Here is an 18,328-nt window from a genome sequence, read left to right as displayed (position 1 = left end):
AACTGGAGAGGGGAGTGATTCAGGCAGAAGAAGCAGCTGACACAAAGTCCCAGGAATGAGAATGAACAAGGAAATTTTTGGAACGGAAGGAACATGAATGTATGGTGCCTTGAGTACCAAGGAATAGGTGACAGAAAGATGGGTAGACAGAGTACACATCGCAGGTCTTCTATGCCATGTGAAGTCACTTGAACTTCATCCTGCAGAGAAATTATGAGCCCCTGTGAGGCTAAAAGGAAGGAAAGAGAAGGACACATTTACCTCTTTTTTTTTTTTTGAGTCTTGCTCTGTCACCCAGGCTAGAGTGCAGTGGCACAATCTCGGCTCACTGCAACCTCCACCTCCCAGGTTCAAGCCATTCTCCTGCCTCAGCCTCCCAAGTAGCTGGGATTACAGGCACCCACCATCACACGCCTGGCTAATTTTTGTATTTTTAGTAGAGACGGGTTTTCACCATTTTGGCCAGACTGGTCTTGAACTCTTGACCTTAGGTGATCCTCCTGCCTCGGCCTCTCAAAGTTCTGGGATTACAGACTTGAGCTACCGAGCCCAGCCTCACATTTACCTTTTAGAAAGATCCCTCATCTATAAGGTGGGGAATGGAGTGGGGTGGGCAGAGGTGCCGTGTAGGTGCAAAGGCTGGAACTGTTAAGGAGGCCACTATAATTTAATTAAGAGAGCTGGGAAGTAACTGTGGGGATGTTGAGAAGTGCGTGCTTGGGGAGGCAGGTTGGCTCTCGCTGGGGATTATGCTCTGCTTCCTCTGTAAGGTGGAAGGTTTGGGGTTTGGATGTGTGTGTGTCCTAAGAGAGGGCATTGGAGACTGATTATGTATCAGAGAATGGGCCCCATGCTGAGCCCAGACGTAGGCTCGGCTAGAAGCCCTAGAGACCATCTTCAGCACAGACAAGGAAACTGAGGCCCAGGCGAGTACAGAGATGGATCCAAAGTCACAAAGGAAACTTGTGGTCAGGTCTCCCTCTCCTGACCCTTCCTCCATCACTCTGTGCTTTAGCCAACTGTCTGCCTTCATTTCACCAGTGCCTCAGGAGAGCGGCAGAGCCTGGGAAAACGTGACAATTCAAATGGTGGCAGTGTGAAATTTATCTCTTATGCCACTCGAAAAAGAGAAGTTGTTCTTTAAAAAAAGACATTCTGAGCAACTCCATCCCCTACGTTTCTCATGCTACACTTTTCATGCCTGCATTTGCTTCCACCAGCTCTTGGGATTTGGATGAGAGGGTTTTTCATTTCTCATGGTTACTAACATCCATCTTCAAAAAACCTTAGGATGAAATATTACAGTATGAACCTTGTTGACTTGTTTTACAGACTAACAATATTCTGTACTCCATGGATTTAATTTATCAAAGGTGTCTGGCATTACTTGAGGCAGATCTGCTAATATCTTCACTTTGGTATGTACTCTTTACTGTATAAAATGTCAGGGGCATCTGTCATTTCTAATGCCCTGTTGGTATCTAAAATACTGTTTCCAAATCTTAGGTAAATCCAACCATTATGGAAGTAGTCTTCCTTCCTTCCTTCCTTCCTTCCTTCCTTCCTTCCTTCCTTCCTTTCTTTCCTTCTTTCTTTTCCCCAAGACAGGGTCTCCGATCACCAGTGCACTGGTGTGATCCCAGCTCACTGCAGCCTAAACCTCCTGGGCTCAGGTGATTCTCCTATCTCAGTCTCCCGGGTAGCTGGGACTACAGGCACACACCACCACACCTGTCTAATTTTTTTGTATTTTTTGTAGAGCCGGGGTTTTGCCACATTGCCCAGGCTGGTCTCGAATGCCTCTGCTCAAATGATCTGCCCACCTCAGCCTCCCAAAGTGCTGAGATTACAGGCCTTGCCAAAGCTGGGTCATTCTTTTTATTATTTTTGTATTATTCAGAGAACTAATCAATTTACTAAGTAAAGTGGAGAATTAGCAGCCATGTGACTAACTGAGCTAGTACCTACAGAATTCAAGTCAGTAATTCAACCTCCTGTGTAGGCTTGGAAATATGGGATTAGTAATTAGTCACTGAATTCCTATTTGCTGAGGGTGAGAGGATGACAAACTTAAATTTTGGTCTAAGATGATGAATGTGGTCAAAAGTACTTAATTACTCCTAGAAACTATCATAAATAGGCATTGGGAGAATATGAACCAAGAATATCACTCTCGTAGATTACAGTCATCAGCATCAGTTAACAATGACTGTGTCTCCTGGATATGGTGTCAAGGAGCATGACAGCCAGGAGGCGGGTCTGGGGAGCCAGTTCTACTACTTACTCACGCTGACAGAAATCATCCGGCCTCACTGGTCTGCAGTTTACTCATCGAATAGCTGGGAGCAGGAGGGAGTAGTTATTGACATAACGTTTATAGGAACATTTTATAAATGTGTATACCTCAGGGTAAAAAAAAGTCAATATTTTTATAATAAAGATAAGTATACAAAATGTGTTTTTATAGGGTTCTACTATTCTCTAGGAATAGCTTCTCTGGTAAATATATATATATATATGTCTATATTAGATATAGATATACATACTGAATTTTTAAAATTGTAAACCTCCATGATAAGAAAATATAGCAGTTTGGACAAATGCATTTTTTTTTTTTTGAGACAGAGTCTCCCTCTGTTACCCACGTTGAAGTGCAGTGGGGCAATCTCAACTCACTGCAACCTCCACCTCCCAGGTTCAAGCAATTCTTCTGCCTCAGTCTCCCAAGTAGCTGGGATTGCAGGTACGCACCACCACGCCTGGCTAATTTCTGTATTTTTAGTAGAGAAGGGGTTTCACCATGTTGGCCAGGCTGGTCTTGAACTCCTGACCTCAGGTGATCTGCCCACCTCAGCCTCCCAAAGTGCTGAGATTATAGGCATGAGCCACCGCGCCTGGCAACAAATGCAATTTTTATAGAGCTGGGGATCCCAGAAAAACATTCTAAAGCTTCAAAAGTGAGTTTTAAATGTTTCTTTTCAATTTTCTGATATCAAATGTAACAATTCCTGTCCTACTCTTTGGGGATATAGAATGCTACAAGAAAAGAAGCAGGAGCTTTAGTTTATTTCATGTTTGTTTTTCTTTTTAGTTAGTTAGCAAATATAAAAAGTGGGGAGAAAGCACAGGTAGATCTTGGAATCTTAGGACTTTGGCACATGGACTCTTTGTATTCCTGTCATTTAAAATGTTGTTTAGTTAATTCACATTTATTTATTAGAACATTCAAAATTAAAATAGGAGCTGGGTGCGATGGCTTATGTCTGTAATCCCAGCATTTCGGTAGGCTGAGGTGAGCAGATCACTTGAGGTCAGGAGTTCGAGACCAGCCTGGCCAACATGGTGAAACCCTGTCTCTACTAAAAATACAAAAATTAGCCGGGCATGCTGGCAGGTGCCTGTAGTCCCAGCTACTCGGGAGGCTGAGGCAGGAGAATCGCTTGAACCTGGGAGTTGGAGGTTGCAGCGAGCCAAGATCACGCCACTACACTCCAGCCTAGGTGATAGCGCAAGAGAGACTCAGTCTCAAAACAAACAAACAAACAAAAAACCAAAACAACACAAAATTAAAATAGCACAGCTTTACAGTTGTCAGGGCCGGTAGGCTACACACACCAAGAGAACATGGAAAGGTTTATTGATCACATATTGAGGCCCTCTGAGCAGAACAGGGCAGGACCACAAGCAGGCCCAAAATTGGCCAAGAGAGCAGAGAAAGGAGCGTGGCTTGGGGTTCATAGTGGGACTGAGTGGAGGGTTCTCCTTTGCAATGGCCAGGACTTGTGTGGTTTGAACTTCCTGCAGGTGCTGCCCAAGGAGGGAACACCTGTGGTTTTGTGTCAGCTTGCCCAGATGTTGGGCAGATGGGGGAGTAGGAGTGATGGTAACTAGAAGCTGCCAATGGCCAAACATTTAAAAAAAATGGATTCTGTGTCACAGACTCTTTATTACAACAATGTGAAGAATAAAATATATACAGTATAGTCAGTCTCCATCCCACCTTTTCCAACCACCGTTCTCTCACCCAAGGCACCAAACCACTCTTCACTTTTTTCAGCTCCTAAGCTCTATGCGTCGTTACAGAGATAGTCTATGTATACACAGATATGTGTGTACACACACACACACACACACATCTCATTCCCTTTACAAGGAACAAAGAGTTAGACACCAGCTAGACTAGAGTTTGTTTATAATTCTTCAAACCTGCTCTGCTATTTTCTAGATATGATTCATTGGGCAAGTTTTTTCACCTTTATGAGTTTCTGAAGTCTTTACAGTCTTCTGTAAAATGCATATGAGACTAATGCCTGCATGCATCGTTATTGTATGGAATAAATGTGCATCTTTGGAACAGTATTAGGAACATTATAGATGGTGTCCCTTTTATCTTGTTTTTCTTCAACTTCTTGAGCTGCACTTCATCAGCCTCATTTGAAATTTCCCCTTCCTTTGTTGACTTTGAAATACCAGGAATTTTCTAGGCTTTCCTCCTTGGCCTTTTTCTCATTTCACTTGACTCATTCTCCCTGGCTAAGCTTGGCTGTGTCGGTGGCTTTGAGACAGCCTGTGGACTGATGATTCCACTCAGCTTTGTCTCCTGAGGTCCACACAGAAGCTGCAAATATATGCTAAGTGTCGAGATATAAATGTCTAGCAGCACTTCAAAATTAGCAATATAGGCCAGGTGTGGTGACTCACACCTGTAATCCCAGCACTTTGGGAGGCTGAGGTAGGTGGTTCACGAGCTCAGGAGTTCAAGACCAGCCTGGCCAAGATGGAGAAACTGTGTCTCTACTAAAACTACAAAAATTAGCCAGGTGTGGCGGCAGGAGCCTGTAACCCCAGCTACTCAGGAGGCTGAGACAGGAGAATTGCTTGAAGCCGGGTGGCAGAGGTTGCAGTGAGCCAAGATCGTGCCACTGTATTCTAGCCTGGGTGACAGAGTGAGACTCCATCTCACAAAAAAAAAAAAAAAAAAAAATTAGCAATATGTTTTCCCCTTTCCCCAGACTCTTCTTTTCCTGAGTTTTCTATCTCAGCAAATGGTTCCCTTTCAACCTAGAAACTTGGAGGTATAATTCTTGACCTTGCTTTTGTCCTCATTTTGAACCTCCAGTCAATCCTCAAATTTTGACCACACTACTCAGAATTATCCCTTGATCTGTTCATTTAGTTCCAACCCATTTAAAACTTTCCTGGATCAAGTCACAATCATTTCTCAAAACATTATTGCAGGCCAGGCACGGTGGGTTACACCTGTAATCCCAGCATGTTGGTGAAACCCTGTCTCTACTAAAAACACAAAAATTAGCTGGGCGTGGTGGCTGGTGTCTGTAGTCCCACCTACTTAGGAAGCTGAGGCAGGAGAATCGCTTGACCCTGAGAGGCAGAGGTTGCAGTGAGTTGAGATCATGCCACTGCACTCCAGCTTGGGTGACAGAGTGAGAGTCCATCTCAAAATAATAATAATAATAATAATAATTACAACAGCTTGTCCCTGGTCTCCTTTCCAGTGATGCCTGCTTCTAAATAACACTAGAGGACAGAGAGATCTTTCAAAAACACACATATGATTGTGTTGACTTCCTGACTAAATGTTGTCAAGGGATACCCTTTTCCACCTAGATATGGTTCAAACTCCTTAAATTGATTCAGTCTTCTATCTCTCTGACTCTGTCTTTCTGTTTCCTGGTCTCTAGGGATCCTATCCAATTCCAGGAGCTTTAAATACCTTTGTATGCTAGTGCTTCCAAATTCACATCTCCTAGACTCCCACCCAGACCTCCCTACCCTAAGCTCAAGCCTCTTTTACATCAACCTGTCTGACATCTCCATTTGAATGACTCATAGGCATCTCAAAAATCTGTCTTTAGCAGGATTCTTGATTTTCCTCCCTAGTCCTCTCCGTTCAGTAAGCCATTCAACTGCTCAAGTAAAAAAACACTAGGAATTATCTTTGATTCCTTTTTTCTCAGCCTGCACTTACAATCCATCTGAAGTCCTGTTAATTCAATCTTTAAAACTTCTGCCAAACCTGTCCATTTATTTATGTTTTTATTTACATGACCTGTCCAAGTCATCATCTTCTTTCTTACTCCTACCCTTGCCCCCTCCCCAATTCACTCCAATACTCAGCAGCCAAAGCAGTCTTTAAAGATATAAACTAGATGTCTCTCTTGCTGAAAAACCTCTCAATGATTTCCCATTGCTTTTAAAATAAAATCCAAAATCCTTACCATGATTTGGTTGCCCTATTCAGGCTATATGGACCCTTAATACCCTCCCATTCACCACACCATGAGAGCAGGTCATGTTCTTTCTCATTCATGGAATCCCAAGCATCTAGGACAGTACCTCATACACAGGAGACACACAATAAATGTTTGTTGAAAGAATGAGTAAGTGAGTGGCTTACAAGACCCTTCCTCGTCTGGTTTCTGTTTCCGCTGTTCTCTTTCTACTCCCCCATGTCACAATATATGTTCCATCAAATGCTAGGAGCAGAGTGAGACTAGGCAATATCTCTCTTACAAGCACTTTGAGAGGCAGCAGCAGAAATCAAGTGAGAGAACCCCAAGAGATAGCTGCAAACTCAATGAGAGAATAAAGAGTAATTAACTCTGCTGTCCTTCCTCCCTGAATGGACTTCTTGGGCTCCTCTCAGCTCACATCTTGAGGGTTTTTTTTTATTTTAGTAAAATATAAACAACATAAAATTCACCATTTTAGGCATACAATTCAATGGCACTATCTATTTCCAGAACTCTTTTATCTTCCTGATGTAGTTCAGATGTTGTCTCCTATAAATCTCATGTGGAATTGTAATCCTCAGTGTTGGAGGCATGACCTGGTGGGAGGCGATTGAGACACGAGGGCAAATCCCTCATGGCTGGGTGCTGTCCTCATGATAGTAAGTGAGTTATCAGGAGATCTGGTTGTTTGAAAATATGTAGTACTTCCCTCCTCTACTCTATTTATTGCTCCCCCTCTTGCCATGTGACAGGCCTGCTCCCACTTCGTCATCTACCATGAATAAAACCTCCCTTAGGCCTCTCCAAAAGCTGGACAGATGCCAGTGCCACGCTTCCTGTACAGCCTGCAGAACCATGAACCAATTAAATTGCTTTTCTTGATAAATGACCCAGTCTCAGGTATTTCTTTATAGCAATGCAAGAATGGTCTGATACACGTCTCAAACAGAAATTATGTAACCACCAAACAATCACTCCCCATTCTCCCCTCTTCTCAGCCCCTAGTAACCTCTATTCTATTTTCTGTCTCTTTGAATTTGCCTATTCTTGGCACCTCATATAAATGGAATCATACAATATTTGTCCTTTTGTGTCTGTCATCTTTCACTTAACATCATGTTTTTAAGGTTCATCTATGTCATAGCATGTATCAGAATTCCACTCCTTTTTATGGCCGAATGATATTTGAGTTTGTTTTTAATTCATCTATCCAACAAATATTAATTGAGTAGTTTATCCACCCAAGCACTTTTCTAGATTCTATGGAGATAGCAATAAGTGAAAGAGACAAAATTATTGCTTAGTTCTTACAAATAAACAAGTGATTATATACTATGTCAGATGGTGACAAGTGCTACAGAAAAAAAAACTGTATTGCAGAGAGGAACTGTAGAGGAAGAAGAGATTTCAAAGGCAGAGTGGAATCATTCATGTAGTTCCTTGAGAACTAGAGTAAGGATTTTGGATTTTACTCTGAAATGAGAAGTCAATAGAAAGTCTGGAGCTGGGATGGGTGCAGTGGCTCACACCTGTAATCCCAGCCCTTTAGGAGGCCGAGGAGGGTGGATCACTTGAGACCAGGAGTTCAAGACCAGCCTGGCCAACATGATGAAACCCTGTCTCTACTAAAAATACAAAAAATTAGTTGGGCGTCATGGCACACACCTGTAATCCCAGCTACTAGGGAGGCTGAGGCATAAGAATTGCTTGAAGCCAGGCGGTAGAGGCTGCAGTGAGCCCGGTGATCCAACAAAGCAAGACTCTGTCTCAGAAAAAAGAAAGAAAGAAAGTCTGCACCTGTAGAGTGACATTTTCAAGGATAACTGTTTTGAAGGATAACTTTGGCTTCGGTGTTGAGATGAGACTATGACAGGAAATATGGCAAAGGGAAGGAGAAAGATCAGTGAAAGGTGTGCATTAGTCAAGGTTCCCCAGATAATCAGAAGCAATAAGGGGTGTGTGTGTGTGTGTGTGCGTGCGCGCGTGCGTGCATCTGTGTGTTACATGCGGAGAGATATACTTTAAGGAACTGGCTCATGTAATTGTGGAGGGTGTCAAGTCTGAAATCTGTAGGGCAAGCCAGCAGGCTGGAAATTCAAGTAAGAGCTGATGTTGCAGTCTTCATTCTGAAGTCCACAGGACAGGACAGAAAGGATGGAAACTCAGTCAGCGTTTCCATGTTGCAATCTTGAGGCCAAATTCCTTTTGAGGTAGAATCTACTCCATGCCTCTTCTTAGCCTCTGGTGGTTTGCTGTCAATCTCTGGCATTTCTTGGGCTGTAGATGCATCAACCCAATTTCTGCCTTACATGGCATTCTCTCTGTGTGTATATCTGTGTCGAAATTTCCCCTTTGTATAAGGACACCAGTCATACTGGAATAGGGTGGCCTTCATCTTACTAATTACATCTGCTGCAATGCTATTTCCAAGTAAGGTCATATTCCAAGGTACTAGGGACTAGAATTTTAATATGTAAATTTTGGGAGGTGCAAGTCAACCTATAACACAGGGTAACAGCTGTGAATATGAAGTAGTTGGATTTGGTCAGAGAATTTTAAAAAGAGAGTCTGGGATACTCCAATGATGTTTTTCGCCTGAACAAAAATAGTTAACTTACCATTTGCTGAGCTGGTGAAGACTGCAAGAGGAGAAAGTTCGGAGAAGAATAACAAGGGTTCAGTTTTTTATATAATAAGTTTTCAAAGCACCATCTCCAGCAGGGCATGGTGGCTCACACCTATAATCCCACCACTTTGGGAGGCCAAGGTGGGAGGATTACATGAGGTCAGAAGTTTGAGATCAGCCTGGCCAACATGGTGAAACCCCATCTCTACTAAAAATACAAAAATTAGCTGGGCATGGTGGCACATGCCTGTAATCCCAGCTACTAAGGAGGCTGAGGCAGGAGAATCGCTTGAACCCAGGAGGTGGAGGTTGCAGTGAGCCGAGATCACACCACTGTACTCCAGCCTGGGCAGCAGAATAAGACTCTGTCAAAAAAAAAAAAAAAAAAACCCAAAAAAACTAAAAAACACCATCTCCTACCCTAAGTCCCTTACTTGGCTAGTAATACCTATGGCGAGAACAGAGGACCCAGTTATCTCTGCAGAAGCAGGGCAGACAGAGCCTTTGAGTGTTTCCCTTCTCTAGACATACAAGTCATCTAAGTAGCTCTCATTTCTGGCCCACTCCACTTCCCTTTCCAGCCCCTCCTCCCTCGTTATCATTGCCTCCATTACACAACATCTCCTTATGACATCTCCATGTAAGCCTTAGGCATAAATACATTTTAAAAGTTATTAAAAGAATGGAACAAGTCAGAACTGATTATGAGCTGCAGAAATATTCTTTTTAAGAGTTGTATGTTCACAAGGAACATTAAGATTCTGAAGGAACCTTAATAATAGAAACGTATTATGAAGAGTTGGGTTCACCTCAAGTTAATATTAACCTGTGACTCTAATAGCCAGGATCTGTTAGCTTATTTATATTGCCACCTTTCAATCTGCATAATTTATGGTCAATGCAGGGAAAGATTTGCCTTTATAGTTTTCACTGTCAGCTAGATTCTTCCATCCAAGTGGAAGAATTACATTTCCAAATAACAGAAAGTTAAAATGTATAATGTGACTAAACTACAGCAAAGTGGAACTTAAAAATAAAGTTCAGGAGAAAATAGGTCATTTCATAAAACTAACTTCAAATTCTATTTGAACTGTGACTTTAATTCTAAAGAGTCTCAGAAATTTTTGGTACAAGAGTCATTTATTTTGCTATGGATATTTCCTTTATGAAATGCTGCTATTTAAGCATGAATGAAAACCTTACATTTGAAATGGGCAGGACATTGTTCATACGGATTTAGGCTGTGGCGATTTTCGTCTGCATAAAGGCACTCTGGTTGCTGTTCAGTAGCCAACATGATTGATTAGGGAAGTGGTGGTTCAATCAGAATAAAGTATTCCCCAAGTATTCTGGATCCCTAAGGACCAGTGCTTCCAGGAATACGGTCCTGATGATTCCATTTTGTGGCTATTTTTTGACAGTCCTCAGACTGACAAATAGAATCTGGCCTAAAAGGAGGACAAGGCTCTCTGAAGTGCAGCCCTTCGGGCAGCTGAAGGTCTTTCTGCAGATAACGTTTCTCAGATCGAATTTTTTGGCTACATTGATACTCTTCGGCTCTGTCCTTGCCAGAAGTTCGGAAGGATTCCAGCGCCCCACACCTTGCTTGATTCACCCTCATCCCCTCCCCTAACTGGAGAAGCCGCTGGGTCCCGCGCCAGGCTCGCGGTGGCTTCAGTGTAGCAGGGGAGCAGGCGGCTGATCCGGAGGCCAGTGTGGGGCCGGCAAGCGGTGATTGTCTCCAGAGGAGCAAAGGAGCCGAGTCTTGTTTTTCTTGGATCAGGTTTGGGACTTTTATTCTGTCTGACCATTTCCACCACTTGCCTCACAAGAGTCTCTGTCTCGAAGCACAGGACCGAAGCAAAATGCCTAATGAAGCGTGCCTGAGGAAGGGGCAGGGGCTTGCAAGTGACTTGGGAAGAAGGACTGGGGCGAAGGGAGAAAGGAGGTTACGAGTTCGCACGTTCTCACGAAACCATTTGAAAACATGAGCTGGAGACCCAAATTCTGGGACCCACTAAAGGCCTTTGGAGCTCGCTCGGGCTCCTCGAAGTTGGGCGTGCGTCGCATAACAGTGCTGGGCGCTCTCTTTCAGCATTTTCGGCTTTGTTCAAGCCCTTGCGTAGGGTCGGGAAGGCCGTGGGTGGGCTCAGTCAGGCTTTAGGTCGCCAGGAACCCGGCTGGTCCTCTCTCGACTTCTTAGCGTAGGGTCCCGCCGGCCCTGGCGCCGATGGCCACCGAAGTTCCCGCCCTCGCCGAGGGCCCTCGCTCCGGAGTGGGGCGCAGACGCGGCCGCCGGCCCGCAGTCCCCCGCAGGTGCCGCCCAGGACTAGCTGCCCGGCGGAGGGCCGAGCACGCTTGGCGGCAGCTGAGCCTCCACCCCAAGCCCCAGCCGGAGGGGCGCGTCCCCTGTCCTCCTCCCGAGCGAGACGAACGCTCAGCAGCTCGTTCCCTGGGCGCCAAGACCGATTTCCAAGTCGCCCACTTTCCCCCTCGAGGGAGCTGTTGGCGCTTCTCCAGAAGCCTCCTCGGCTCCCAGCTCCAGCCCCTAAAATAAAAGCACCTTGCCAGAGAGCGGGGGAGGGGAGCAACTGAACGAGGAGAATGAAAATACTGGGAGAACGACCCCATTCTCCAGGAAAAGGTAATGAGGGGAAGTAAAACAGTGTGAACTTACTCGGAAATGCAAACCGAGTTCAACTCACCCAGGAGCAAACAAACGACAGCAAGACAAATCAGTCACCGCACTTGCGGCTTCCCAGAAAGGGCCTCATGAATGAGAATGGGTTGCTAGGTTTCCTTCCCTCTCTCCTGACAATCGCTTCCCACAAGACTTCCACCGCCGAAAGAATACAGGCCGGGCCTGGTGACTGCGGAGTGAGGGAACCGCGCCAGGCCCACGAGGCCGCCCGCGACCGCTCCCGCCTTCAGGACCCTGGAGAGCGGCCGCCGCACCCCTGGGACCCACGCCCAACCCAGAACACCCGCGCTCGCCTCCCGCGCCTCACCACCCCAGCACTTTATTCGCTGCTTCCCGCCTCCACCTTCATTTTTTTTGGCAACCACCGCTCTTGTTTTTCACAGACAGATTAAATTGTTTTTTGTTTGGCATGAGGCGGTGTTTGGATTGGCCGAGCTACATTCCGGTTTGTAACTACACTAAACGTTAGTGTACCAAGAAACTAAGAGCGTCTCAAAGATGACAGTCTGAACGAGGCAGGTGACCTTAAAAAGCCACTGAGTTTAACCCCTTTATAAATGAACTCAAAAAATAAAGAGACATTCCCAAGGTTAGCCATTAAGTTAGTGGCAAGGTTGAGTGTAGAACCGTGGGTTTCTGACTTCTAAACTAGTGCTTCCCTGCACTTTCCAAAAGAAAAAAAATACCTCATTGCTTAGGTCTCCTAAGCAACAAGTGGAAGGTGGAAAGGCCGGTGTTCCCGGGAATAAGAAGGACACATGGAGTTTGGAAAGGAGGTCTGCAGAGGGTTCACTTGTAGTAGCAGCCCTAACATGGAATCCCGGTGTCCCCAGCTCCACGCAACATACCTACAGCCACACTGGCCAGTCCCTTTTTCCAACCAGCCTGTGGAGGGTCTGAGGCCCTTCAGCCACCTTCAGCCACTATCTGGACCTTCCATAGACAACAATCCCTATAGAATCTAGTAGCCAAGCCCAACTCTGTGCCTCTGGCAGGCAGAGCCCTGGGCACTTAGGGAGATGGGAAAGGGGAGGGGGAACAAGGGAAGACCAGAGAAGGGAGGGGAAGAGCAACAGTTACAAAAGTGAACTAAGATTTTCATCCAAATTCTGAAGAACCAGGCGATGTGAACACAGACCCTTCTGCATACCGCGTGTCACATTCAGCGCGCATGGTAGTCCCCTGGGAATGTTACCATGCAGATTCCGATGCATTGGCTGGGTGGGGCTCAAGAGTCTTTATTTCTAACAAGCTCCTAGGTGTTGGCGAAGCTGCTGGCCTACGGACCACACCAAGTAGCACGGAGTTAGGAAATACAGGAGTGGGAGGGGAAAGAATCTAACTATAGGCCTTTCCTTCTGCTTTCACCGACCTTCTCTTGCACCCCCAAAGTAACGCTTCAAAATTCTGTAGTAAAGAGCCCCATCTAAGCAGCCGGACACCACAGTAACCGTATGCTGGTTTTGTTTCTCTCTCCCCACCCCAGTCCTTCCCGCCTGCACAGCTCCCAGACTCGCCCGCCGCCCCGAAGCTGTTCGGCCTCCTTTCTAGCCCGCTTTCCAGCCTCGCAAGGTTCTTCTCTCACCTTCTCCGGCGACCCCCTCCCGAGGCTCCCCGGAGGCGCCTGGACTTCTCCCCCCTGCTTCCCGCCCTGCCGGCCGCCCGGCTCTCGAGGGGGCACGAGGAGCTGCCGGGCCGACTCTCGCTCCTGCTCGGGGCGGCGCTGGCACTGCCCGGCCGACCCTCGGGGGGTCGTCCGCTGAGGCCCCCCCATCCGGTAGCCAAGCCCAGGGAAGAAGACGCCACCGCTGGGCAGAGCTCGCCCATGCCGGTGAGTACCGTGGTCTCCACTACGCCCCACACCCAGCCTCCCCAGGACACCAGCCTCTCCCGATTCTTCCTAACCCCAACTGACCCGCTCCGCTGGGGCTAGCAGTAGGGAGGGTGGCAAGGTCGGGAAGGCCGGGACGCGGCTGGGCAAGTCCTAGGATGGGACACTGGCGGCTCCCGGGACACCGCCCCTCCCCGCGGGAAGACACTCCAAGCTACTTTTTCCTGGGCCATTTCCTTTCCAGGGTCCAAGAAAACGGGAGGGAGCCTTCGCTCTTCCCCGAGGCTGCCTTTCAAACTCTCAGCGTGTCGCTCTCCTCCCCCTACTCCGAGCCTCCCCCAGACGCGCCCCCGCCTGCTCCCAGCGCTCGCTCTCCCACTCCCCTGCCCTCTCGGCAGGCAAGGGAGGAAATGACGTGATGTTATTTTTGTGTCAGGTCAGTTTCCAGCTTCAGCTTAGCCCTCCGGGCTCCAGGGAACTAACCCCGCGGCCCCACCGGGTCCCACTCCCGAAGGGACGCTGCGGGCTACGGGGACACGCGGTGCTGCGAGTCCGGAGAGCTGGGCGGCTGGGTTCCCCCTCCCGCTGCCCCCTGGTCTACTCCTTTCCCCGGACTCCGGAGTCCCTGGAGAAGGGGACGCGGAGGGCGACTGCCGAGGGTCTCAGCGGGATCCGGAGTCAGGGGTTAGTTCCCCCGCTTATCCCCCGCTCGGTTGCTGGGTGGGGCCTCCGCGCTCTGCCTAGCTGGGAGGGGGCGAGGGCCGCTTTCCAGGGCGGGAAGACCGGAGGCCTAGGCTGCGCCGGGGTGGAGCAGGGACAGAGCTCAGAGAGGCGCCCCGGGCCGGGGAGAAGGTAGGGGGCTGCCCTCCAGAGACGGGCAGTCCACAGACGCGAAGCTCTGGGGACCAAGCGCCCCCTCCGTGCCCGCCGCCCACCCCCGCTCCTTCCTCCGGCTCCCTTCATTCACAAGGTCCGAGCACGCAGTCCAGCACACTCTAGTCTCGCTCGGCCCCGCGCGCCGAGGGGAGGCGATGACACAGAGGGCTTCGCGGACGCCCTCTACGCGCGCCTGGCTTCGCATCCACACTCTTGGGACTTGCTAATGCGGGGCTGGAGCAGTGGGGCTGCGGCCGGGGTGGAGGTCGCGCCCCGCGTGGGGCCTCGGGAGTACCCCTAGCACCCGCGGCGGTGGAGTGCGCCGCCGCTGGAGGGAGGCGAGACGTGGGATTGCCCGGCGGGGTAAAGGGAGTGAGGGGGCGGGGAGGAGGCAGAGCAAGGGGAGGAAGAGGCCGGGAGAAGAGGGCTAGAGCAAAGACCGAGAGCCGGAGAAAGGCGAAAGGCGCGGTGAGCAATCGCCGACGTAGAGAGGGCAGCCCTCCGCGCTGCAATATTGAGAAGGCACCCGCGGGACGCATGCGCACGGCGGACGGAGGCGAGCCGGCCGGGGCTTCCTCCCCGGCCGGCAGGGTGGACGGTGGGCTCGTGAGTATCCCAGTTTCTCGACCTCTCTTTCTTCGTCTCGGGCTCGCCCTGAGGCTTCGTGCTGGAAAGTGGCCGAGGCTGGGAGGGGCGCGCCGCTCGTCCGGACCTCGGGGTGTCGCCGTTGCTGCGGGGCGGGAGCCAGTGCGAGTCGGGGGTTCCTTTCCGCGGTGCGAGTTTGGGGGAGTGGGGCTGCGAGTGCGTCCGCGTGCGAAGAGGGGCATCGCGCCACCAGGATCAATATGTCCCGGGCCTGCCAGGGCGTCCGTGATTCCACCTCTGCGGCCTCACGTCGGTGTCTTGGTGGGGAACGCGGGAGTCTAGTCTTTAGACCCTAGAAATCGCATTGACCACCCGAAGCGTATTTCGGAAAGACCAGGCCGGTGGAAGCGTCGGCGTTCTCACGGGATAGGGAGAGGACAAGGAAGGGGTTGGGCGCCCGGGGCTGGTGGTTTGAGCGCCGCTGGGAAGGGTAAGGAGACAGAGCCTCCTGGAATTGTAGCGCCTCCTTTTAGGAGAAGTGCAACCAGGGCAGGGGCACCGAGGGGCAGGGTGAGGAAGTGGACGCCCCACGCGTGGACCCTAGAAGACCGACTAGGTATGGGCGTTCACTCGGAGCTTCTGTTCACGCTCTTGAAAACCGAATGAACAGAGAAGTGCCCTCCACCCTTCGCCTGCGCCAGGGCAGTTAACGTGCAGGCGCCGCCGGGATTTTCCTGGAACAAACCCGGGCACTTGATCTTCCGCACCCTCGGAGCTGCCCTGGGAAGTCGAAACAAGTCTGGGCGCCCGGACTGCGGAGACTGGAAAGTAGGGGGCGGAGGGCGGGAGACTGGGGGCGGGAGATGGAGGTGCAGACTGCAGCTGGGGACCGAGGTGGGCGTTGGAGGGGAGGGTCTGTGTGCGCGGCTGTCCTCCAGCGCTGGGGGAGCGGACGGGCCAGGGGTCTCTAGGGAAGCGGCGCTCCGGGACAGGGGTGGCTTTCCCGTCTCTGTGTGCGCGGCGATCCCCACACCCAGCTCCGGCGGAGGAGCCCTGAGAGAAGCGGCTAGCTGAGAGTGGGGTGGGGGTTTTGGGGAAAGGTTTGCGTGCGCTGCGGCCCTACCGCTGCTAGAGAAGTGGAAGAGAGAGAGTGGGCGCCGGGAGGGGGTCTATAGGCGCCGCGACCTACCCCATCTCCCTCCACGCTTGTGGGGGAGTGAGTGGGGAAGGGGCTTTGGGAGAGGCGGCGCGCTGGCACTGAGGTGCATCGTGAGCTTCCCGGACTTGACAGCATCAAAGGAAAATCCTGGCGAGCAGCCAGGGCCAGCGAGCGACCCCAGCAGCAGGGACGCGGCCGTGCAGAGAGCTCGCGGACAGGCGAGGGGGATCCCAGGGGAGCAGCTGCTGCCCACGGGCCACGGGCGATGCACGGAGTGGAGAAGTGAACGTGGTCTACAGGATTTCTATCCGGAAGGTGGAGAGCGCTACAGGGGAATCTCCTCGATTCCTGTCCGTCTCGTAATTTGGCAAAAGCTCGCGCCACTGCCCTCCGGCCTGGGCGACAGAGCAAGACTCCGTCTCAAAAAAAAAAAAAAAAAAAAAAATGGCAAAAGCCTATCGCTCTTTGTCGAACTCCCCACGTTCCCCAGTCACCTGGCTGGGGTTAGTTGGTGTCAAAACCCCAGCCTTGGTGCCCTCGGTGCCAGCAGGACCCTCGCCCACTGGCTAGCGGAATCAGGCACCTGCACGCGGGCTCCTCATTGCCCCGGAGTGTGGGGAGGAAGGGGCTTCTGCATCAGTCTCCAGCCACCCTCCTTGGGACACAAGTGGCAGGGCCCTGGCGTGGCTTGGCTTCATTTCATTCCTAGTGGCTGCAAACCGTGGAATTGACTAAACAAATGTTCAAATTCGCAAAACGGTCTGACTTCCTCCCCAAACTTGACAAGGACATTTCTAGTGAAATTACTCTATCTGTAAGTTTTTTGGCACAACCATAGTTTGCAATTTACTATTTTTGTTAAAATATTTTTTCTCCAAACCTAATTTTTTTGGGGGTCTCATCCTGTTTATCTTCTGTTCATTAAGTGACATCTTTCTTTCTTCTTTTTTTCTTTGAGACTGAGTTTCGCTCTTGTTGCCCAGGCTGGAGTGCAATGGCGCGATCTCGGCTCACTGCAACCTCCGCCTCCTGGGTTCAAGCGATTTTCCTGCCTCAGCCTCCCAAGTAGCTGGGGCTGGGATTACAGGCATGCGCCACCACTCCCGGCTAATTTTTTGTATTTTTAGTGGAGACGAGGTTTCTCCATGTTGGTCAGGCTGGTCTTGAACTCCCGGCCTCAGGTGATCCGCCTGCCTCCGCCTACCCAAAGTTCTGGGATTACAGGAGTGAGCCACTGCGCCTGGCCATAAGTGACATCTTTCTTATCACGTATTAGTAACGCATATGAGAGGCAGTGTTGCCAAACCAGTGGGAGTCTTGAGCTCTGTAACTGGGTTCAGATCCCAACCTAACTGCATAACCTTGGACTAGTTACTTATCCTCTCTGGGCGTTAGTTTCATCATCTGTGAAATGGGGGTAATAAGAGCACCTACCTCGGCAGCTCAGCAGAGCACGGTGGCTCACTCCTGTAATCTCAGCACTTTGGGAGGCCAAGGCAGGTGGATCACCTGAGGTCAGGAGTTCTAGACCAGCCTGGCCAACATGGTGAAACCCCATCTCTACTAAAAATACAAAAAATTAGCCGGGTGTGGTTGCTGGCGCCTGTAATCCCAGCTACTCTGGAGGCTGAGGCAGGAGAATTGCTTGAACTCAGGAGGCAGAGGTTGCAGTGAGCCGAGATGGAGCCACTGCACTCCAGCCTGGGCAACAAGAGCAAAACTCCGTCTCAAAAAAAAAAAAAAAAGAGTATCTACCTAATGTGCTAGCTGACAGCATTCAGTAAATTAATAACATAGAGCTCTTATAACGGGATGGCACATACCAAGCAAAAGCTGTTATTACTATTATTATATTGATGCTAAATTGGCTAGACTTCAAACTATAAATAAGATCAGTAACAGAATGCATATTTTTGTATACTATAAAGAGTATGCATAATGAAACACATGTCCATCATCCAAATTAGAAAAACAGTCTTTTTTTTTTTTTTTTTTTGATACTGGGCCTCACTCTCTCACCCAGGCTGGAGTGCAGTGGCACGACTGAGGCCCACTGCACCCTTGAACTCCCAGATTCAAAGGATCCTCCCACCTCAGCCTCAGGAGTTGCTGAGACTTAAGGTGCCTGCCACCGCACCTGGCTAATTTTTTAATTTTTTATAGAGACAGGATCTCGCTGTGTTGCCAGGGCTGATGAACAGCCAGTTTAAGAGAATCTGAAAATGTACCTTAGGAGCTTGAAGTGCTAACTTGTCTGAGATCACTGTAAACGTTTTAGCTGAAACACCCCTTATAT

General features: G+C 49.4%; 1 protein-coding gene across 5 annotated transcripts in view; it reads left to right on the top strand.

Annotated features, from left to right (window-relative positions):
- RGS20 (regulator of G protein signaling 20) overlaps window positions 1–18,328 on the top strand; it is a 110,028-nt gene that overhangs the window by 16,752 nt on the left and 74,948 nt on the right. The window contains exon 2 of one of the 5 annotated variants that reach the window (XM_004047012.5): window positions 13,068–13,412. In XM_004047012.5, the coding sequence (XP_004047060.3) occupies window positions 13,068–13,412 (345 nt within the window). Of the gene's footprint in view, window positions 1–13,067; window positions 13,413–13,738; window positions 13,849–13,871; window positions 14,097–14,176; window positions 14,265–14,295; window positions 14,895–18,328 lie in introns of those variants that run through there. The other 4 variants (XM_019032482.3, XM_019032484.3, XM_055348763.2 and 1 more) reach the window with 4 other exon arrangements.

Source organism: Gorilla gorilla, chromosome 7 (genome assembly GCF_029281585.2).
Source record: "Gorilla gorilla gorilla isolate KB3781 chromosome 7, NHGRI_mGorGor1-v2.1_pri, whole genome shotgun sequence".
Classification (NCBI taxonomy): domain Eukaryota; kingdom Metazoa; phylum Chordata; class Mammalia; order Primates; family Hominidae; genus Gorilla; species Gorilla gorilla.
This window is presented reverse-complemented; position numbering and strand designations above follow the sequence as displayed.